This window comes from Corvus kubaryi, unplaced genomic scaffold, assembly GCF_017639235.1.
Source record: "Corvus kubaryi isolate FWS band 111438036 unplaced genomic scaffold, C.kubaryi_AGA036_p1.0 36940, whole genome shotgun sequence".
NCBI lineage: Eukaryota > Metazoa > Chordata > Aves > Passeriformes > Corvidae > Corvus > Corvus kubaryi.
In genome coordinates, this window is record NW_024580988.1 from 137,937 (window position 1) to 161,301 (window position 23,365).

The 23,365-nt window shown below is 48.1% G+C and overlaps 1 protein-coding gene across 6 annotated transcripts in view; it reads right to left on the reverse strand.

Moving 5' to 3' along the window:
• Positions 1 to 23,365, reverse strand: part of LOC121660798 (butyrophilin subfamily 3 member A1-like) — a 45,820-nt gene that overhangs the window by 5,356 nt on the left and 17,099 nt on the right. For 3 of the 6 annotated variants that reach the window (XM_042020303.1, XM_042020301.1, XM_042020306.1), the window contains 3 exons: positions 11,321 to 11,596; positions 10,874 to 10,975; positions 5,493 to 5,525 (listed from right to left, as the gene is read on the reverse strand). In XM_042020303.1, the coding sequence (XP_041876237.1) occupies positions 5,493 to 5,525; positions 10,874 to 10,975; positions 11,321 to 11,596 (411 nt within the window). The remainder of the gene's footprint in view (positions 1 to 5,492; positions 5,526 to 10,873; positions 10,976 to 11,320; positions 11,597 to 23,365) is intronic. The other 3 variants (XM_042020302.1, XM_042020305.1, XM_042020304.1) reach the window with 3 other exon arrangements.

Sequence of the window (23,365 nt, forward strand, 5' to 3'; positions counted from 1 at the left end):
TGGTAGAATGGTGGCTGCAGTCCTCTGAAGCAGTGATCCTGTAGTAAAACAGTCTGCTCTTCCTCAGGAAGTCCAATGGTGGCTGTGTAGCTCCTGTCCTCTGGAAATCCAGTGGGAAGCCGGTGTCTCTGGTGTTCAGCCTCAGATTATATCCACGGTGGGATGCTTGGTTCCTCCCTCTGGGTGGAGCATCTCACAATGGGGTAATGAGTCACGAGGCAAAGTGTTGATTAGGCTCATTAACAGAAGATAGTCCGGAGGGAGTTATCTGTGAGTCAGGCGGCAGGACAATGATGGGCCATTAACAGAAAGATAGTCTGGGGGGAGGAGGCAAGGAAACACTGCCCCACCTGATTTCAACGGCTGATGGGGATGGTAATAGAATACACTGCAACCCAGGACAGTTAGCTAGAGTCCATAAGTACCACATACGTCCTCATTTCCTAATGACTGGAAAAGCATAATGAGAATGATCTTAACAATGATGCAATTTTCAGTCGGGCTCATCGACTGCCTTGAGCTGTGTACTACCCAGGCAGAAGTGCTGTGAGACAGAAATCCACCTATCGTTGCCGCGCAGCTGACCGGAGAGGGTCTGTATGCAGTCCCTACAGCACAGACGCATGACGTATATGGTACCATCACCAACCTATCCCTGCAAGCCCTGCTGTGACTCCCGGGGACGGGTATCGATGCTAACGTGTCTTTTGCTAAGATTTTACAGGGTCTGGCGGAGTCGTTTGTACAGTTCCTGGACAGACTGCAGCCATGCTCTCCTGGCAAGTTGATAACGATGAGGCCAGAGCTATTCTGTTGTGGCAGCTTGCTTTCATAAATGTGAATGAAGACTGTAGAAAAGCATTGCTTGCTGTTCGTAACCCGCACACTTGTGACATAGCAGATATGGTTAGAGCATGCCAAAATGTGTGTTTTGCCACTCATCATACTAACTCTCCGGCCGTGGCTTTAGCCGTGCACTTCCGGGTTCTGGACACACGGGCAGGAGGTTGTTTTAACTACGGGATAAAAAATACCAGCTAGAGATTGTGCCCAGTGTGGAAGAGGGAGCATACTGATTGCCGTTCACGGCACACTGTAAAAGGGAAAGCTATACAACTGGGAAACTTTTGGCAGGGGGCAAGCCCGTGCACCCCGCAGAATCAAAGAAATGTGAGGCAAAATATTTGGCAAGCAAGCTCCTGCCTGCAACTGCAGGCAGTGCAGGGCTGGACCTGGCCTCCAGAGAGTCAGTAACTCTCATGACATCTTCAGTGCACCTAGGTCCTCCTGGAGTGTGGGGATCCCTTGGTAATAATATGCATGCTTTGCTGATAGGGCGTTCCTCTGCCACCAAACTGGGGCTTTTTGTGCTACCTGGAGTTACTGATTCGGATTATGAAGGTGAAATACAAATTATGCTATGGACTCCCGTGCCACCCTGCTTTATACCTGCAGGTCAACACATTGCACAACTTGTTCCTTTTTCCAACAAAACAAAAGCACCAAATTGGGGCTTTTTGTGCTACCTGGAGTTACTGATTCAGATTATGAAGGTGAAATACAAATGATGCTATGGACTCCCGTGCCACCCTGCAGGTCAACACATTGCACAGCTTATTCCTTTTTCCAACAAAACCCCTAGTGGTAAGGGTAAACATGGCACAAGTAACTTTGGTAGCACAGGTCAGCCACAGGTTTTCTGGACAAGCTCCATTGCAACAGTTCAGCCAACCTTGATATGCAGTATAGATGGTAAAAAAATTAAAGGGCTTGTTGATACCGGAGCTGATGTCTCTATTATTAAAAGCAGTGAATGGCCTAATAATTGGCCCACAATCAGCCCCACATCAACCCTAATTGGGGTGGGAAGAATGCAGCGCCCTAGACAAATCGCTCACCTTTGGCTTGTCCTTGGCCCTGAAGGGCAAACTGCCCTTCAATTGCCCCATTCACTGCTGCTATACCATGTACATTATGGGGAAGAGATGTTCTGGGACAATTTGGAACCACCATACAAATAGACTCAACCTCACCAAAAAAAGCTTTTTCATAGGGGCCATTGATCAGCCATTCCGAAATCAAATATTGGACATATGTAAACTCACATGGTGAACTGAGGACCCTGTATGGGTAGACCAATGGCCCCTGAGAAGGGAACGGCTAGAAAACTTAAACAGCTTGTAGAAGAACAATTGTCTTTAGGCCATATTTTTCCATCTTCTAGCCCTTGGAACACCCCTGTGTTCTGTATACCTAAGAAAAATGGCAAATGGCGATTATTGCGTGATTTACGGGCAGTAAATGCAGTCATTGAACCTATGGGTACTCTGCAACCTGGGCTTCCATTGATGCCATGAAGATTTTTTGCCTTTTCTTTTATACCCCGTTATACCTTTTTTGCAACTTCTGTACTCTTAGTGCTTTTTGCCTACATTCTTGGACTTGTCTACCAAGCTGAGAGACTAAACATTTTAGAAGCTTTGTAGCTAGGGATCAGTGTGCCCCAGACCCCAAGGTTCTCTCCAGAACACATTCTGTAAACTAAGATAGAACCATCCAGGGGGAGGCTCCTTGAGGAGGGGGGCTCACTCGAGCCTCTCATTGGGAAATTTTTGATAGATATGCTAATTAGTAAAGCCTGTAATGTTATACCAGATCTTTTGGGGGTGTGCATTGCGTGGTGTGCATTGAGGTGCATTCAACCTGGACGTAGTGCACCTAAGGATCTTTAAAATAAATACCAAGGAAAAATCCCTTTTCCCCTTCTAACCGTGTATGACTCTCGATTTTAAGACCAGGAAAAGGCATCAGGCATTAGGGATTCCAGGCAGAGCCAAAAATGCACCAGTGGAAATAAAATTGAAACCAGGAACTAATCCCATTACAATTAAACAGTATCCCTTGAAATTAGAGGATCGGAAAGGGACAAAAGAAATAATTGACAGCTTTTTGAAATTTGGATTTTTAATAGAATATGAGTCAGAGTATAACACTTCTATTCGGCCTGTGAAGAAACCAGACGGTAAGAGTTACAGATTAGTGCAAGATTTGAGAGCAATAAATAAAATTGTTGAGGATTTATATCTGGTGGTAGCAAATCCATACACCCTGCTAACAAAGTTAAAAGACAGCCAGGTGTGGTTTACTGTACTGGATCTAAAGGATGCTGTTTTCTGCCTAGCCCTAGACAAAGGCAGTCAGAAGGTATTTGCTTTTGAATGGGAGAATCCTGATACAAGATGAAAAACCCAGTGTTACCCAAGGTTTCAAAAATAGCCCAACCATCTTCAGAAATCAGCTGTCTCAGGACCTCGAGGGATGGGACACCCCCACAGAGAGGGAGACCATTGCAGTTATGTGGATAATCTTCTCATAGCCACTGAGATAGAAGAAGACTGCATGCAATGGATGGTGCGTCTGCTAAATTTTCTGGGACTTAAGGGGTACAGAGCATCTCAACAGAAAGCCCAGGTGATCCAGCCCCAGGTTACTTACCTCAGATTCAAGATTTCGTGAGGACAACGAGAACTTGTAAGGGAGAAGAAAGAAGCAATTTGCTGGACCCCAAGGCCCGAAATGGTAAAGGAACTCAGAACCATTTTAGGCGTGAGAGGATGGTGCAGATTATGGATCTGTAGCTATGGACTTCTAGTAAAACCATTAAACAAACTGGTAAAGGATAATTAAAAACATTTGAACTTGACAGGAAAGGCAAAAAGGGCATTGGAACAACTCAAGAAAGAACTCATGAGTGCCCCTGCCCTTGGCCTCCCGGATGTGTCAAAACCATTCTGGCTGTTCTCCCATGAAAGACAGTGCATAGCCCTGGAAGTACTAGCCCAGCAGCTAGGATGATACCAAAGCGTGGTCACTTACTTCTGCAAACAATTGGATGAGGTAAGCAAGGGTTGGCCAGGATGCCTGTGGGCTGTTACAGCAGTTGTTCTTAACATTCAAGAGGTCTGCAAATTCACTGTGGGCCAGAAAATGGCTCTGTTAGTCTCTCACACAGTCTCTGGAGTGCTGGAGCAGAAAGGGAGCCACTGGCTTTCCCCCTCTCGATTCCTAAAATACCAAGCTACACTAGTAGAACAAGATGATAATATCGTGACTACTAATATTGTGAACCCAACATCTTTTCTCAGTGAGGCTACAGCTACATTAGAACCTGTGGCCAACGACTACCTGGAAACCACAACTCCAGCAGACCTGATCTGAAGGAAGAACTTCTGGAGGGTGCTGTGGACTCTAGGTTCACAGACAAAAGCAGCTTTTTAAAATCAGGGACTCGTAAAGCAAGGTATGCAGTGACCACTGCCAACAACGTAATCCAAGCAAAACCATTACCCGCAGGGACATCTGCTCAGAAGGCAGAGATAATTGCCTTAATACAATCCCTAGAGCTGGCAAAAGGAAAAAGAATCAACATTTGGACTGACCCCAAGTATGCATTTGGGGTAGTACACGCTCACAGTGCTGTCTGGAAGGAAAGGGGATTGCTTACAGAAAATCAAACATGCTGAAGAAATTCTGCAGCTATTGGAAGCTGTAAACTTACTGGAACAAGTGGCAATCGTTCACTGTTAGAGGCCACCAAAAGGGTAACACTGAACAGGAATTAGGAAACATTGGTAGAACATGAGGCCAAACAGGCCGCAGAAGGGGCTCAGACTGAGGCATTAGCTTTGATTCCAGTCAGTTAAACCCAGTGCAGAGGTAGGACACCAGTACTCAAAAGAGGATATAAAGTTAGTGGAGGACTTAGAAGTAAAGAAGGAAGGAACAGTGTTTGTGACAACCTGACAATCTCGTCCTTTTACCCTCACACATATTGTGGACTGTCGTCCTATAGGAATGTAACAAAACTCGTTGGGGAGCAGATGCTTTGTATACAGATTTGACTAAAGGGATAATAGGCCATAATCTGTATACCATTACCAAACAAGTCACTCAGCAGTGTGAAATTGGCCAGAGGAATAACCCAAGCACTACAAATAGAATACAAATTGGGACAACTGGGAAAGGAAATATACCAGGCCAACAGGGGAAAACGGACTTTTCTGAGCTCCCAAGAAAAGGGGGGTACAAATACCTATTGGTATTGACAGATACTTTCTCTGGGTGGCTGGAAGCTTTTCCATGCAGAGGAAATAAATCTAGAGAAGTTACTACAATGCAGAGCTCAATGCAATACCTCCTGTGGATTTGAAGAGATCTGGACCAAACTTACTTCATGGTTACCCAGCTGGACTTGGTTAAAACATCTGTTGATAAGGGTCACCATAGTAATTGACTATATGTGTTTTAGTTTGCGTCGTGAATCAGTGTCACAGCTGTTGTAATGCCTTAGCTATAAAATGAAACAGAGATATTGAGAGACCAGTTCCCATCAGGAGCTTAGTCTCAAGGAAAATGGGGGACTTGATACAGACAGCAGAACAGAACAGCATTTGACTCACTTGGTAAGGACAGTAGAACAGAACAACACTTACTCTTATCAAGGACAGTAGAACACAACAGCATGGCTGTGGAGAAACAAATACAGGATGCGCCTTAGGCAAAGAGAAGTCATGCAAAAGGCAAGCAGGATGCCAGTTCAGCTCTGCAAAGCTGACAAAATAGAAGTTACGCAAAACAACAATATTGCACTTACTCAAAATCGGGGATCAAGGCACAGCCACCTAAAAAGAATACTGGATGTTGGAGACAGACCCCAAAGAACCATATAAGAACTTCCAGTAAGGGGTGTGACTATACCAGATAAAGTCAAAGGAGGTGGTGATACCTAATGAACATGTAATCAGTGTTTATGATAAAAACTTTGTTCACCCAACACTAATGACACTCAAATGGAGGAAGGATCCCCTGAGTGACCAGTGTGTTGCACTAAAGGAATGCTTGCTTCATAGAATCAGGCTGTTAAGTCAATTTCTTTGAGTCAGCCCAAAAGTTCTGATTCAAAGTCCCTGGCAGGGTATCTTTCCTTAGGCCCACCCAGTCCCTGTGAGCCCTCCTGAATGTCTTCTGGAAAAATGGTTGCAGAGCCTGAATTTGTTGGGAGAGCTGCTGGATGTTCTTCTGCCCCATGGATTCCAGGGTCCCTGAGCTTTTTTGCCTTCCTTGGCCTTTCTGTGAAAAAACCATGTCACTGGGACACTGATATTGCTTCCTTGAAGGGGAGGTGGTCCCTTCTGCTCTGAGGATGCTCAAATCCTCTGCTTTCCTGCAGGGTATCTTCTTAAGATGCTTTGTTGTTCCTTCCCCTCTCCTCCACAGAAACCTTCATCTCAGAGGAACTAAATCTTGTGCTGAAATGGGAACCTGGAAATGGTTTTCTTTGTGCCTTATTTCTTTAGGCAGAGAGTGGACAAGAAACACAGGCTCATTTCCCTCATGTCCTGCCTGTTTGCTAATTTCTCTCCTCCATATTTCTAGTTCCTCAGAGAATCCAAACTAATTCAGAGGCATTGGAAAAGAACTCTCTCATCCCTGGAAAGCAGGGATAGGGAATTCACATCCTGATGCACCTGTGGGCACCATTACGGATTTCTTCCCTGGCTTTCAAATCCATTTCCACCAGGAGTTTGCTCTGGGAAGGAGCCTCGGTGTCTCTCTCCTGGAGCTCCAGTCTTCCTTGTGACACAGAGATTTTTTTTCTCCTTCATGTTTTGTCTGTTGAAAGGAGTCTCAGCACCACTGTGAGCCCTTGTCAACATGGGCTTGGAGCTCCTGTGTTTCTGGTGAGTAATACTGAAAGGAGCCCCATGGCCTCATCACTCTCAAGGGCCTGGCCACTGGGAAGAGCCCAGGCCATGGCATCTTGCCTGCAGAAGAGCATTTCTGTTGCTTGTTAACTGGTGAAATAACTCAAAAAGGACAAGCTGTCTGGTAGTGAATTATGGCACCATGGGAGTAAGATTCCCAGCTGATAATAAACATCTTGCTGTGGAAGTGAGATCTGGAATGATTAGCTGGATTTCTGACTGACAGACACTCCACTTTACAAATGATAAAAGCTACACCAAACTTTCACGAAGCAGAAATCTTCTGCACATTCCCTGGAAATGTGTGGGGGTTTCTCTCCAAAGTTTGGGACACCTACTTTGCAGTTACTCCCCTGGAGGCTGAGTGAAGGATTTCTTTGTATACCATAATCATTTTGTTGGTAAGTTCATTGACTCCTAATCTATAGTGTTTCCTTTGTTAGCTTTAATATAGGTATCTTGATATTGTACATCAATTCATGTGATCTATTACTAATTCTTTTAGTTTTATACTGTGTAGTAAGTCTGATTAAGACCATTTGTCTGTTATCTCCAAGTCTGTTCAGTAAATAATTCATTTTGTAAATAGAACTGATCTGCCATCCTTAGAATTTGCAGGACAGAATGATTTCTTAACTTTGAGCCCTTGCCAAAAATCTGAGGCTAAGGCAGGGCTTGCCTGAAGCTCCCATTCGTTCCATAACAGATGGGAAATACAACAAAGGACTTGCTGGAGGCCCTTGGAAGTGGGAATGTCTGGAGGGGTGGGATTGTTTGATCTCACTGTGCTGGCCCTTCACGCACAATAGACCTCAGGATCTTCTTCTTTCTAGGCAAGGATTTGTTTTCAGGCAGTGTGAGTAAGTCCTGGCACTCAGCTTCACGGAAGCATTCCTACCTTTTCCCCAAGTAGGAAAGGCAATGAATTTGGCTGTGTCTGCCTGCAAGACACTTTAGGGTAAAGTATATCCACTGTTTCTCACAGGAAGTGAGAGAAGCTCACAGAGTCTCCCCCTGCTCATCTGTTGGTAGCCTGACACAAGGATGAGACTCACAGAATCATAGAATGGTTTGGGTTAGAAGACACCTTAAGGATTATCCTATTCCAACCCGAATGCCATTGACATGGACACCTCCCACCAGACCACGTTGCTCAGTGCCACATTCAGCCTGGCCTTTAAAAATGCCAGGGATGGAACAGTCACAGTTCTCTGAGCACACTGTGCCAGGGCCTCACCACCCTCACAGGGAAGAATTTCTTCCTAATATCTAATCTAAATCTCACCTCCTTCATCTTATGGCTGTTCTCCTTGTTCTGCCACTCCATGGCCTTGGAAACAGTCTCTTCATAGCCTTTTTAGAAGCCCTCTTTAGCTATGGGAGGGGGTCTAAGGTCTCCCCAGAGCCTTCTCTGCTCCAGGCAGAGGAGCCCCAACTCTCTGAGCCTGTCTCCACAGCAGAGATGTTCCAGCCCTGTGACCAACTCAGTGTCCTTCCCCTGAACTCATTCCAGGAGGTCCATGTCTTTCTTGTGCTGGGGGTCTCAGATCTGGATGCAGCACTCCAGGTGGGATCTCACAAGAGCAGAGTGGAGGGGTAGAATCCCCTCCCTTGACCTCCTGCCCATGCTGCTTTTGATGCGGCCCAGGACACGGTTGGCTTTTGGGGCTGTGAGCACAAACTGCTGAGACATCTTGAGTTTCTCATCAACCAGTAGCCCCAAGTCCTTCTCCCCAGGGTTGCTGTCAATCCATCCTCAGTCATGCCTGTGCTTGTGCTTGGGATTGCCCTGACCCAGGTGCAGCACCTTGCACTGCACTTACTGAACTTCATGAGGCTCTTACAGGCCCAGCTCTCCAGCCTGTCCAGGTCCTCCGGATCCATCCCTTCCCTCCAGCGTGTGACTGCACCACACAGCTCGGTGTCATCAGCAAATGTGCTGAAGGTGCCTTGATCCCACTGTTTGTGTCATTGAAAAAGGGGTTAAATAGGCCAGTCCTAATACCAACCCCGAGGAACTCCTCCTTTAGCGCTCAAGGAAAGTCGAAGGAACCCCAGAAATGATGAGATGCGTAAGCTTTCCTCTACCAAGTACATGGAATACCCTCTGCTAGAGGAGCATGTGTCTCTCCCCAAAGAGGGACATTTCTCCAGCCAAAGTCACCCCAAAGGCCAGGCCTCCTTCTGTGCACTGGAAGGAGTTCTGCAGGTGACGTGCTCTGGGGAGAGACCTTGACTGGCCTGGCTTCTCTGCAGTGACACATCCCATCCCAGAGGCTCTCAAGGATGGCCACAGCCAACAGCAATGGGATCCAGTTCTCTTACTCTGGGTTCCATGGACGTTCTTTTTTTCTTGGACATGGCACTTCTTGCACTCAGGTTCTGGCCATTACAGTCATATGGAGAAAAAAACCCAGTAAAAGGAAATTTAACTAAATCTTTCCCACCACATCTATGAGAACACACTGAAAATGTTTTGGGGGAGAGCATGTTACTCAGTAGCCCACGAAACATAAGGTCCTGTGAACCAAGAGCCTGACAGCAGTGCTGGGGGTTGTTGATCAATGTATCCCACTGCTCTGATGCTCTGCTGGGCCTTGAAAGGTGCCTTGGCTGCCACGGAGTTCAAGGGCAGCACCACATGGGCTTTCACAGGGAGGTGGCTTGGGCCTCACTCTGCCCCTTCTCCTCCTGCCACCCCACACAGGGATTGTTCTGCTCCTGCCCTTCTCCCAGAACCTTCCCTGACAGCTCTCCTTTGTGCCTGGAAATTCCTTAACAAGTCAATTGGGTTCTTGAGGCTTGACTTAGGACTTTGGTGTTGCCTCTGTCAGCACATGGCAGAGCTGCTCAGGGTGGGAAGGAGCACGGGAGGTGTGTAGTGGGGTCTCCTGCTGAGAGCAGGGTCTGCTCTGAGAACCAAGCTGAGGGCTCAGGGCTTCAGCCAAATGGGTGCTGAACACTCCTGGCACCAGAGAGGTCAGGTTTGTATCTCCCAGTGGTGCTGCAGAGAGGGACCCCCCAGCCAGGTGAGAGATACTCCAGTGTGAACCTGGTATAAGAACAGTCCAAATGCCACCAGGAGCCTCTGCCAAGGTCACCAACACAGCCTGGTCAGGTGGGCTCTGTGCCCACGTGTCCACATGTGCCCCCAGGTGTCTGTCACAGCCCCATCTGCCATGGCTTCATCAGCTGCACTTCTTCCTTCCCCTGTGTGCTTATGGTGGTCCTTCCCTGGGCATTTGTCAGCCCCTGGGGACCTCTCCAGATCCAGATGAAGCTCCATGCACAGGTCTCAGAAGCTGTGAGTGGTGTGAGGTCAGGAGAGCTGTTAGGGTAGTGTCAGTCCTGCCTTGCCATGAGCAATGGTTTCCTGGGGCTGGTTTGGGCCCTTGGCCATGACACTCTGCCACAGGTTCTCCAGGCTTGGCTGGGCCCTGCTCCAGCTGCCAGCCAGGAAGGAAAACCAAGTCCACAAATGCCCCCAGAAAGGGCTGAGCATGGCTGTGTACTCAGACACCACAGAGCTGGAACAGCTGGCACTGGACTGAGGAAACGGGACCTGTCCCCAGCCATGGCTGCAGAGACAGAGATCTCTGGAGAGGCCCTTGCCAAGGTGGGAGGCACCACTGGCACCCTTCGAATTCATTCCAGGAAAGTTCCCCAATCCCATCCTCCTTCCTCCTCTTGCCTGTAAACACCAGGATCCACCCAAGCTCTCACCTGCCTTTCTGCCTCTGGGTGACCGATGAGCACATGGAAAGCTTCTACTTGCAGGAGGGCTCAGGGTGAGGAAGGTGTAGTACTTCTGTGGTCCAGAGGGAGACTCTGTTTGATATTTCATTCTACTTATCAGACCAGTCAAAAAAAAAAAGGCTAAGAAATGCTCCTTTGTGGTCAATGTGGGAAATAAAAACCCAGAAGTGATGTGTAAAACCCTCAGCCACTTCACCTGAGCCATCTGTTCAGAGCCACCTTTCTACCAAGCACAAGGAACAGCCTCTGCCAGAGCAGGTTTTCAGAGAACTTTTCCACAGAGATTGGCCTCCCACAGCCTCACTTCTGAAAACCTCCAGGGTTCTGAGGTCCTGAGAACCAAGAGCCCTTACCTCGAAATACAAGAACAGCACCAGCAGCCAATGTGAGAAGGAATAAAGTGAATACAGTCCAGAAGGCAGGAAGCCCTGGAGACACACGTGGAAAAGCATCACCTTTGAAAAGAAAATATATGAGTGTCATCTGGCAATATTCAAAATTTCCCCCAAATCTGAGTACCCACTCAAACACCTCCTGTGGAGATGAATGCAGAAATAGTCCCAGTCCCACCCATGGGTGGGCAGAGCCTGCCTTCCCTCGGGATGTGCACAGCCTGTGGGGCAGGAGGGACCCTGCTCATTTCTCACTGCAGCCTGTCCTGCCTGCAGTGCCCCGTGGTGCTCTAGGATGGGTCTGTCTGGACTGGAGAGCTTTCACCTTCCCTGGCACTGGGAAGGGCCTCACAGGGCTCCTGAGACCATGAGCCTCCAGCAAAGACTTCTCAGGATGATGGGACTCACCTGAGAGACTCAAAATAGTTTTCTTCTCCACAGTCACTGGGGGGTTCAGGGTCTGACAGGTGACTTTTCCCACTTGCTCTCCTGTAACTGTGACTTGACTCTGCACACTGAAGAGATTCCTGCTGTCCTGGTGTATTTCAGTGTCTGCTGAAAGCCCCTGTCCATCCTCAGTAACCCACTGGACAGTAGGTTTGGGGAGCCATCCCTGTGATCTGCAGCCAAGCTCGAGCCCTTGCTTCTGGTAGCCCAGAACATCAATGAACACTTCCCCAGTACCTTAAAGGCAAGAGAGTTTGTTAGTGGGAGAAGTTGGCATGAAAGCAGCTCTTCCTTGGATTCACAGCTCTTGCTTAACCCAGAGTTTTCTGCCAGTTTCTGTCAGTCCTTCACACAACCTTTCCAATGGTCTTTCTGTCATCCCACACTCCATCTGCCATAAATGCCAGATTTCCTTTGGCTGAGAAAGAGCTACAGTTTGGGATGGGTTTGTGTCTTTGATGTCTTTGGGATTTCCTTAATGATGGTACCCATTGTGAGGAAGGAACACGGGGAAGCTTTCTCCCAGTCATTCACCCACTTCTTTGGGCCTACCCCAACAGCTTTTGAAGGGTTCAAATTTTCTCTAGGTGCTAACCATATTGTACAATGGCTGGTGTTGCTGATATACCTAGTTGTTACATTCTCTTTAGCATTTAGCAACAAGGTGAGTTAGCCTTGGGTAACCACCCCGACATCTACCCCAGAGACTGGGGTAGGGATTGAGAGGAAAGATGTGTGTTAATGTCTTTACAAACAATTTGATGGGTGAAGGTATGGGTGTTAACGTCTTTGAAATTGGTCTTAATGTCTCTACTAACTTTGGGCAGCAGGTTTGTTGCAGAGCCCAGACAGCTTTTGGCTCCTGAAACAGACAAGTGGGTCTGCACAAGCCTGAACTTCTGAACTTTGGGGTAAAATGACAGGTTCAAGGGACAATATGTGGTAGGTGGTTCAGGAGCGCTGTACCTTCCTGGTACCTCAGCCAATGAGGAAAGGAAGAGGGCAACATGCTGCTGGGAGTTTTAGGATAAAAGGAAGCTGTGCCCTTCAAAACCTGGAGAGGGAAAACCCTGTGGGTATGTGCCCTGGTGGATTCCCTCCCTTTATCAAAATAAAATTGCAGGACTATTCTGTCTCCTTTATGGAAACTGGCTTTTCATACTGTTATTTTCCAAACAGGATGATGTCCAGTAGCATGCCACAGGGGCCAGGGACACTGCCCAACAACAGCCTGACACTGCCCATCACTGCTGAACAGCCCACCTTAGAAATGAACCACACCGATTGGATGGGGGTATGGGAGGAGATAGGCTGGGTGCTGAGGAAATACTCTTCCCCAGCTGGTAGGAAACTCTCTCGCTGCCTCAAAGAGGGAAAGTCTAATGGTGCAGCAGTGGAACCCACGGATGTTACAACCATCCAGGTTCCAGCTGAACCACAAGGGCAGCCACAGCCAGCAGCAGTAGCCCCTGTGCAGAGGAAGAAGTATAAAACCAAATCAGTATGCCCAGCTAATGATGATGAGGTACCAGGGCCCTCACAACCAGGGGAGGAGCTGGAGCCTGAAATGATCACTGAGTCCCTGTCACATGACAGTCTCTGCAATCTGCGAAAAGACATTGTGTGGTGGGGGCATGAGGCTTTTTTGACTTGGTTGACTTGTGTTTGGGACCTTATGGGTGCAACTGGATAGTGGTGAAGCAAGGTATTTGGGATCCTTGACCCAGGATGTGGGTATTGATTGGGTGTTCATGAGGGAACCAGGGCCTCTTCCTCTCCGAGAGCAGCTTTTAATATGTGTAAGAGAGGTTTGTTCACAGAGACAGATTGCAGGAGCACCATTATAGAATGCTCTGGAAAACCACTGAGGAAGGGATCCAACGCATGAGAAAAATGGCAGTCTTAGAGATACTATTTGGAAGGGACAGAAACATGATAACAACCCTGACAAGGTCAGGTGCACAGCACAAATATTGTGGAACCTGGCACACCTAAGGTCATCCCAATACTCCAGCTTCATGGCAACAATGAATGTCAAAGACAACTGTGAGACAGTGGGTTCTGTAGCCAGAAAATTCAGGAATTTTGAGAGCATAGTCCATGGCCTGATGCAGGCTCACTTCTCTGCTGTAGTTAAGAGTCTCAAAGGGGAGATGAGGGAGGAGATGAGAGATGAGAGAGGAGATGAGGAAGGAGATGAGGGAGAGCAGTTCCCATGTGGCACCAGTGCGCACCAAAGGCCCCAACATCAGAGCCCAACGTCCCCCAGCCAAGGAGAGGAGGTACAGCCCACAAGCTGACCTATGATTCTTCCTGCGTGAGCATGGGGAAGATATAAGTAGGTGGGAGAGAAAGCCATCTTCTGTTCTGGCAGCACAGGTGTATCTACTCAAGGAGGAAAACACCAACAGAAGGAGTTTTGCCAAAGTGAATGTAGCCTCAGCTTCCAGTGACTGAGCTGCCAGGTATAAAAGAAGCGAGGATGATATGTCTGATCCCGGGGAGTGAATGGTAGCCGAGACTAGAGGGGCCCAGCCTCTAGCCAGGTAGAGACATGGGAAAGTCAGGTCTTTTGGACTGTGTAGATCTGACAGCCTGGCACATCAGAACCAGAGAAATATGAGGCTTTGGTCGATACTGGTGCACAGTGCACTTTAATCCCATCGAGACCTGTGGATCCAGAATCTGTTTCTGTTGCTGGGGTGACAAGGGGATTGCAGAAGTTGACCCTGTTGGAAGCTGAGTTGAGCTTGACTGGGAAGGAGTGGAAGAAACATCCAACCGTGACTGGTCCAGAGGCCCTGTGTATTCTGGGCATAGATTTCCTCAGGAGCAGGTATTTCAAAGACCCAAAGGGTCTCAAGTGGGCGTTTGGGATAGCTGCTGTGAAGACAGAGGGCATTAGGCAACTGAACACCTTGCTTGGACTGTCAGAAAATCCCTCTGCAGTAGGACTCCTGAGGGTGGAAGAAAATCGAGTACTGATTGTCACCTCGACAGTGCACTGCCAGCAGTATCAGACAAATCAAGATGCTGTGATTCCCACCCACAAGATGATCCGTGAGCTGGAGGGCCAAGGGGTGGTCAGCAAGGCCCACTCACCCTTCAACAGCCCCATCTGGCCTGTGCGCAAGTCTGGCGGGGAATGGAGATTGACTGTGGACTATCGTGCCCTGAATGAAGTGACTCCACCGCTGAGCGCTGCCGTGCCGGACATGTTGGAGCTCCAGTACGAGCTGAGTGGTACGCCACTATTGACATTGCCAATGCATTCTTCTCCATTCCTCTGTCAGCAGAGTGCAGGCCTCAGTTTGCCTTCACATGGAGGGGCGTGCAGTACACCTGGAACCGACTGCCCCAGGGGTGGAAGCACAGCCCCACCATCTGCCATGGACTGATCCAGACTGCACTGGAAAAGAGTGAAGCTCCAGAGTATCTGCAGTACATAAATGACATCATTGTGTGGAGGAACATGGCAACAAAAGTATTTGAGAAAAGAGAAAAAAGTCATCCAGATTCTCCCAGAAGCTGGTTTTGCCATCAAGAAGAGCAAAGTCAAGGGACCTACTCAAGAGATCCAATTCCTGGGAGTAAAGTGGCAAGATGGGCAGCACCAGATACCACTGAGGTCATCAACAAGATCACAGCAATGTCTCCACCGACCAACAAGAAGGAAACACAAGCTTTCCTAGGTGCCATAGGTTTCTGGAGAATGCACATTCCCAAGTACAAGCAGATTGTGAGCCCTCTCTACCTGGTTACTGGCAGGAAGAGCAATTTCCACTGAGGCCCTGAACAGCAACAAGCCTTTGCCCAGATCAAGCAGGAGATTGCTCACATGGTAGCCCTTGGCTCAGTCAGGACAGGACCAGTAGTAAAGAACATGCTCTATTCTGCAGCCAGGAGCAATGGTCTTTCCTGGAACCTCTGGCAGAAGGTGGCCTGATGAGGCTAACAGGTGGCCTGGGAGCCTCACAGAGTCAGATCTGAAATCGGTCAGAATTTACCCGTGAGAATTTTACAGTGAAATTTTGCAGCTTCAGTGAAACCCACAGAGAAAGGCAAGAAGATAATCAATGAGAGAAGATGTTCTGGACACAAGGAGAGGATGTTCTTGTTTTGGGACGGTAAGTGTGTACAAGGAAGAACCTGTGGTTAATATGTAACAACAATATCCTTGCTTGTATAGCTGATTGTTTTAATGCTTGAATGGTCATTGTTTGTTAGACAGCCTTGTCATTGTTTGCTAAGCAGCCAATCTTAATAAGGCACTGCAATTGTGAAGAGGTATAAGAATAGCAGTACAGAAAATAAAAACTTTTACGACTTTGGATTACAACAAATGTGTTCTGTTATGTCCTCCTCGACAAAGCGACATCTGGCGACCCCATTACGTGATCCAAAGAGCCTGCCTGGAGAGCAGGAGGCCTGCGTGGAGATCAGGGGAGACAGAGACCAATGGGAGGAGAGTAGCGGGGAGAGCTACCAAGATCCAGATCAACTACAACCTTTTAAAGGTGGGCTCGTTGGGAACAGAATGGGAGCAAATACATCCCAAGAGGAAAAATCAATAGTTAATATATGGATGTCGATGTTAAAATGACATGGCATAAATTATGGTAGGATGATATTGCAAAGACTGTTACTGTGGTGCGAAAATCAATGAATTGAGACTACATGTGTCAACACTTTTAGCATATGGACATGGGAAGCAGTAGGATGGCATATTTTTGATCTTGCTTCCCGTGGAAATGATACTGTTAAAGAATTTATGATGACATGGAGGTTAGTTTTAGACTGAAAAAAGAACAAGATGCTGCAGCAGCTGGTACAGTAGACAGAACAGAGACAGATAATGCTGGCAAGACTGCTAATATTGCAGTGGGAGGGGTTAGCGAGGCACAGGCTGGCATGGAAAAACCTGTATAGTTTCCAATACCCAAGCCACGGAGGGCTTTGCCTCTTCCCTTTTCAGATCCTGCTTCTTGCTCCGCTTCTCCCCCTCCTGTCCCCACAAATCTCTTTGATCCACCTTTACCACCCGCCGAGTGGAGTGACAGTGATGGAATGGGTGGGAATGAAATTGCACCCTCAGCAACCCCACTGCCTGCTGCCGCACCCCTGCTGTCTGCTACTACTAATCCTTTTGTACAAGGCGCGAAACAATCTGTGCCAGGGATTCAAAATGATAGCCTGCTTTATAAAGATACTTTAACTTTGCAACCTGTATCTGTAACTCGGAGAATGCAAGATCCTGCCGCTTTTTGGAGAGAGATTAGGCTGGCAGCTTTATCTGATAAAGATTATGAAGCCGCAGAACAACTCAAAGTTATTTGGCAATTACCAGATTCAAAAGAGCCACAAGACCCTGTAGTCTCTGCTTTCCCGGTTGTTAGAGGCAGAGGCCAGGTGCCTGATCAGCATGTTCCATTTAACTGGCAGGTACTATCTGAGCTACGCCAGCTTGCTCCTAATTACGGTTTGGGGTCCCCTGCTGTGACAAAAATACTGAAATTTATAACAAGTGAAGAATTAATTCCTTTTGATTTAAAGCAGATTGCTAAATTGCTCTGCTGGTTCAGTATAGGGTGTTTAAGAATGAGTGGAGGGCTTCTTGTGAGGAGACTGCTTTAAATAATATGTGATTGCCTGTAGTTGATCCTCGATTCAGTGCAGGTTTATCGCAATTAATGGGATTGCACCCCTGTGGAGAAACCTCAGCTCCAGGCTCAACTGCACCCATTGGTCTTAGAGCAGTCCCAGTGCCATGCTTTACAGGCTCTGTTTAAGGTGGCGAATATGTCAGCTCCTGGGAAAAGCTAGACAACTCTTAAACAGAGCCCTAATGAGACTTTTATGACCTTTTTGGACCGCCTTCAGGATGCGATAGAAAAACAAATTGTAATTGTAAATGTAAAAGAAACTTTAATTTTGCGAATGGCACGAGACAATGCAAATGACGAATGCAGAAAAGCTATTGATTTGCTGCCTATGTGTTCCGGTTTGGCCAAATTTAAAATATATCCTCTGAGAGAAGGCACAACCACCCCTTCCCCCCCCAGGTTCGGGAAAAAATAAATTTTCCTTGAAGGAAAGTGAAGAAGATAAAACTATTTATTTACCAAACACACGGGAAAAGGAAAATAAGGCTAAATAATAAAATGTTTCGCTGTGGAGGAAAAACCTGGGAAAGTGTTCGAGTCCTCCCTTTGGTCTCCTTGGAGCTGGGGCTTGGACCGGGGCCAGGCCCTCTGTGCCCGGTGGAAAGTCCTCCCAATGTGCTCTGAGGTTGAAAGCAGTCCAGTTGAAAAGGGAGAAAATCTGAAATTCCAGAGAAGGAAAAGCAAAATCCAGCTCTCAGTCTCTCTCCGGAGAACAAGAAACTGAAAAAACTGGCCAAAAGCTGACTGGAAAGCAGCAAGCTGGGTGCTTCCTCGCTCCCCTGCCGCAGCTGGGGCGGGGGGGGGGAACCTGGTATCTGTGTGTGACCTTGAACAAGCTGCAAACTGCTTTGAAAAAGTTTTGCTCAGTTTTTTTCCTTCCCCCTCTCAGGCTCAGTTTAGAGGCATAGAAAGACACAGAAATTAATTCCTGGGCATAGGCAGCGATATGGGATACACATCATAAGGTCACCCCAAGACATTCCACCCCTTATCCCATATTGGTGGCTCAATGTCCAAACTAAGATATTCTACACACACATTAATACATAGATATATATATACACACAGCTATGTACGAACAGTGACAGTGACAATCAGCAAGCAGTGGTACACAGGCATTCCACACTACAGGTGGTTTTCACCCAACAATCAGATCTCCCTGTGGTACACAACGTGTTGTTCCATCTTTCTGCATTACCCACCATGTGCAACCAGGTCCCTGAGCAAAGACAACCCCACGGATGGGTTTGTCTGTACTCGAGGCAGAATTTATCCACACAGTCTTTCCTAGCAGACCTCTGACATGCACTACTGGGACCTTATCTCCATCTGTTGTATGCAGGGATTCAGATTGGGCTGGACCAGCTCTATTGGTGGAACCTCGGGTGTTAACTAACCGGGTGGCCTTTGCTAGATTCTGTTCCCAATTTTTGAAAGTTCCCCCACTCAGTGCCTTCAAAGTGGTTTTCAACAATCCATGGCACCGTTCCACTTTGCCTGCTGCTGGTGCGTGGTAAGGGATGTGGTACACCCACTCAATGCCATGTTCTCTAGCCCAAGTGTTAATAAGGCTATTCTTAAAATGAGTCCCATTGTCAGACTCGATTCTCTCAGGGGTGCCATGCCTCCAAAGGACTTGCTTTTCCAGGCCCAGGATGGTGTTCCGGGCAGTAGCGTGAGGCACAGGGTCGGTCTCCAGCCATCCAGTGGTGGCTTCTACCATTGTGAGCACACAGCGCTTGCCTTGGCGGGTTTGAGGCAGTGTGATGTAATCAACCTGCCAGGCCTCCCCATACTTGTATTTGGACCATCGCCCACCATACCACAGAGGCTTCACCCGCTTGGCCTGCTTGATCGCAGCGCATGTCTCACGATCATGGATCACCTGGGAGATACTGTCCATGGTTAGATCCACCCCTCGGTCTCGTGCCCACTTATAGGTGGCATCTTTGCCCTGATGGCCTGAGGCATCATGGGCCCATCGAGCTAGGAACAACTCTCCCTTGTGTTTCCAATCCAAGTCTACCTGTGACACTTCTATCTTTGCAGCCTGATCTACCTGCTTGTTGTTTTGGTGTTCTTCATTAGCCCTGCTCTTGGGGACATGGGCATCTACATGGCGGACTTTCACAACCAGCTTTCTTACTCGGGCAGCGATGTCTTTCCACTCTTCAGCAGCCCAGATTGGTTTTCCCCTACGCTGTCAATTAGCTTTTTCCCACTTTTCTAACCATCCCCACAGAGCATTGGCTACCATCCATGAATCAGTGTAGAGGTAGAGCTTTGGCCACTTCTCTCTTTCAGCTATGTCCAGGGCTAGTTGAACAGCTTTGAGTTCAGCAATTTGGCTTGATCCACCTTCTCCTTCAGTAGCTTCTGCAACCCGTCGTGTGGGACTCCATATGGCTGCTTTCCACTTTCGTTTCATCCCTACAATGTGACAAGAACCGTCGGTGAAAAGGGCGTAGCGTGTGTCTTCTGATGGCAGTTGGTTGTATGGTGGAGCTTCTTCAGCACGTATCACTTGTTCTTCATCAGTGAGACCAAAGTTTTCACCTTCAGGCCAGTTTGTTATTATTTCCAAAATCCCAGGGTGATTCAGTTTTCCGATACAGGTGCGCTGTGTGATGAGAGCAATCCATTTGCTCCATGTGGCATTGGTGGCGTGGTGGGTGGAGGGAACCTCTGCTTTGAACATCCACCCCAGCACTGGTAGTCGGGGTGCCAGGAGGAGTTGTGGCTCAGTGCCAATTACCTCTGAGACAGCTTGGATTCCTTCATAGGCTGCCAAGATTTCCTTCTCTGTTGGGGTGTAGTTGGCTTCAGACCCTCTGTAGCTTCGGCTCCAGAATCCCAGTGGTTGTCATAGGTTAGCAAGCATAGTCCCGGAAGGGATGTCCTTGCTAAGGGGTGCTTACAGTTTCCTCTGGGAACTGACAGAACCTATCAGCTGGCCAGTTTGAATATGGACAATTCTTTAAGCCACTTAAAGTTGTGATCACCTCTGTGATCCACATTTAAGAATAGGCAAACTCCCCCTCCAAGCTCTCTCGTTTCCGGCACTGGGTCAGGTGGCTGCGGGCCCCGTGTGGGGGCCAGCGGGCCCGGCCAGGCCCTGCTTGGGCCAGGCCGGGCCGGGCCACGGCCATCCTGGAGCCGATGGACCTGTTCCAGCCGTGGAACCCCCCCCACTGCCTTGCCGTGGGCAGCCGGAGCGGCTCGGCTCTCCCCCCTCTCCACTGTGATAAGAAAAATTCAACATTCCAGCTGCAAAGCTGCAAGGCCGAGGTGAGATTAACCCTTTTTATTGCTGTGAAGAGCTGAAAACCTGAGGGAAGAGAAAGAGGAGATGCTTAAAGCTGAAAGTCTCTTGTGAAGCTATGATATATCAGAGCATCCCGTTGTAATTTCATGAAGATATGGGGGGTGGAGTGTTCAGCTCGTAAGCAAAAGCACCTGCACTGAGATAGGCAGATGCTGACGCAGCTGTAATTTCATGAGAAGTTTGGACAGGGAGAGATGGACCAGATGAGGACTTTTGCTCCAAATGGGAAAGGAGAAAACATCAGTTCCTAGAGATGCTCCCAGAGATAGTCCTAACAATGAAGATGAGGAAGACCCTTTGCTCCCAGGGAAGGAGAAGGGCCTCTGTTTTTGTTTCTTAACGGCTCAACCTTAAAATTGTACCCCAAAAAACTTCAAGAGTGGACCCCCGAATGCGGGAAAACCAATTGCTATCTGTGTGTGACCTTGAACAAGCTGCAAGTCGGGGGAAGGGACTCACATGCAGGCAGAGAGATTCCTCTTCCTAAATGGACTGAACAATATTTGGAAGTGGGCGGCTGTCTTGTTGTGATAATGTTTTCATAGCATGAGCAAGAAGAGACTTCTCTTTCTAAATGGACTGAACAAGGTTATTATGGCAGTGGTAAACAGACTGAATATCTTAAGGGTTGTCTTTTCACATTGGCAGTGGAAGAAGGGAGGAAGGTGGGGGGAGGAGGAGAGTTCTGAAGGTGGTATAATTTTTTTCCTTTCCTCTTTTAGGTCTGTTAATAAACTTGTTTATATTCTTTCAAGTTTGGTGCCTGCTTTGCACTTCTCCTAATTCTTATCTCACAGCAGATAAACAGTAATGAGTATTTTGGACCAAACCACTACACTAAATTGGTGTTTCTGCCCGGTTACAAACCGAACCCGCGACAGTGGTCGACCTCGAGTCTCACCAGACACCTTCTGCCAGAGGCTCCAGGACAGGCCATGGCTCCCGGCTGCAGAATAGAGCACGTTCTTCACTTCGGGTCCTGTCCTAACTGCGCCAAGGGCTACCACATGAGCGATTTCCTGCTTGATTTGGGCAAAATCTTGTTACTGTTCAGGGCCCCAATGGAAATCGTTCTTCTTGCGGGTAACCAGGTAAAGAGGACTCACAATCTGGCTGTACTCAGGAATATGCATCCTCCAAAAGCCTATGGCACCTAGGAAAGCTTGTGTTTCCTTCTTGCTGGTCGGTGGAGACATTGCTGTGATCTTATTGATGACTTCGGTGGGAATCTGAAGCCGTCCATCTTGCCATTTCACTCCCAGGAACTGGATCTCTTGGGCAGGTCCCTTGACTTTGCTCTTCTTGATGGCGAAACCAGCTTCCAGGAGAATCCGGATAACTTTCTCTCCTTTCTCAAACACTTCTGTTGCAGTGTTCCCCCACACAATGATGTCATCGATGTACTGCAAATGTTCTGGAGCCTCACCCTTTTCTAGTGCCGTCTGGATCAGTCCATGGCAGATGGTGGGACTGTGCTTCCACCCCTGGGGCAGTCGGTTCCAGGTGTACTGCACACCCCTCCAGGTGAAGGCAAACTGAGGCCTGCACTCTGCTGCCAGAGGAATGGAGAAAAATGCATTGGCAATGTCAATAGTGGCGTACCACTTCGCTGCTTTGGACTCCAGCTCGTACTGGAGCTCCAGCATGTCTGGCACAGCAGCGCTCAGCGGTGGAGTCACTTCATTCAGGGCACGATAGTCCACAGTCAATCTCCATTCTCCTTCCGATTTCCTCACAGGCCAGATGGGGCTGTTGAAGGGTGAGTGGGTCTTGCTGACCACCACTTGGCTCTCCAGCTCACGGATCATCTTGTGGATGGGAATCACAGCATCTCGAGTTGTCCGGTACTGTCGGCGATGCACTGTCAAGGTAGCAATTGGTACTCTTTGTTCCACCTTCAGAAGGCCGACTGCAGACGGGTTCTCTGATAGCCCAGGCAAAGTGTTCAATTGCTTAATGCCCTCTGTCTCCACAGCAGCTATTCCAAAAGCCCACCTGAGTCCCTTTGGGTCTCTAAAATACCCGTTCCGGAGGAAGTCTATGCCCAAAATGCACGGGGCCTCTGGGCCAGTCACAATGAGATGTCTCTTCCACTCATTTCTAGTTAGGCTCACCTCAGCTTCCACCAAGGTCAAATTTTGTGATCCACCTGTTACACCAGAAATAGAAACAGATGCTACCCCCACATGCTGCGATGGCCTTATTATACACTGCGCACCAGTGTCAACCAAGACATCATACTTTTGTGGTTCTGATGTACCAGGCCAACGAATCCACACAGTCCAAAAAACACGGTTTTCCCTGACCTCTACCTGGCTAGAGGCAGGGCCCCTCTATGCCTGGTTATCCTTCTTTCCCTGGGCCTGTATCTTAGAGGTTCCTTCATGGGAATTGGACATGCCATCGTCTTTTCCATCATTTCCGGCAGTTTGGCTACAGGCAACTGGAGCTACTTCCTTTTTGGTAGATCCTCCTTTCTGAGACTTGCGCTCCTTCAATTCACTCACTCGTGCTGCCAGAGCAGATGTGGGTTGTCCACCCCACTCCCTCATGTTTTCCCCACTGTCACACAGGAAATTCCACAGCTCACTTCGTGGGATGTACCTTCTCTCTGGGGAACGCTCACAGAGAAGGCACTCTTTAATCTCCTGGTGATTCCTTTCCATCTTATCTTCAATTTTCTGCATACGTGTTTCCACAGCTGTGATTCTTGCATGTGTTGGGCCATGCACAGAGTCTGCATATGCTCTGAGCTTCACTGCCATATCCTGCACAGTCCCATTCGCATCGTAGTCCGGTTTCATTATTGCTAAAGCAGAAGCGTATTCTGGTGGCCCAAGCTGTATGAGTTTTCTCCACATATATGGAATAACTCTGGCCCGGTCTGGACTTCTCAATCCTGGGTCATTTGCGAAGATACCTCTACCACCCCTAGTTCTCTCAGGCGTTGGATCCCTTGTTCTATGGTCTTCCACTGGGTTTGCTGCATGTAGAGATCATCTCCGCACATATATCTTT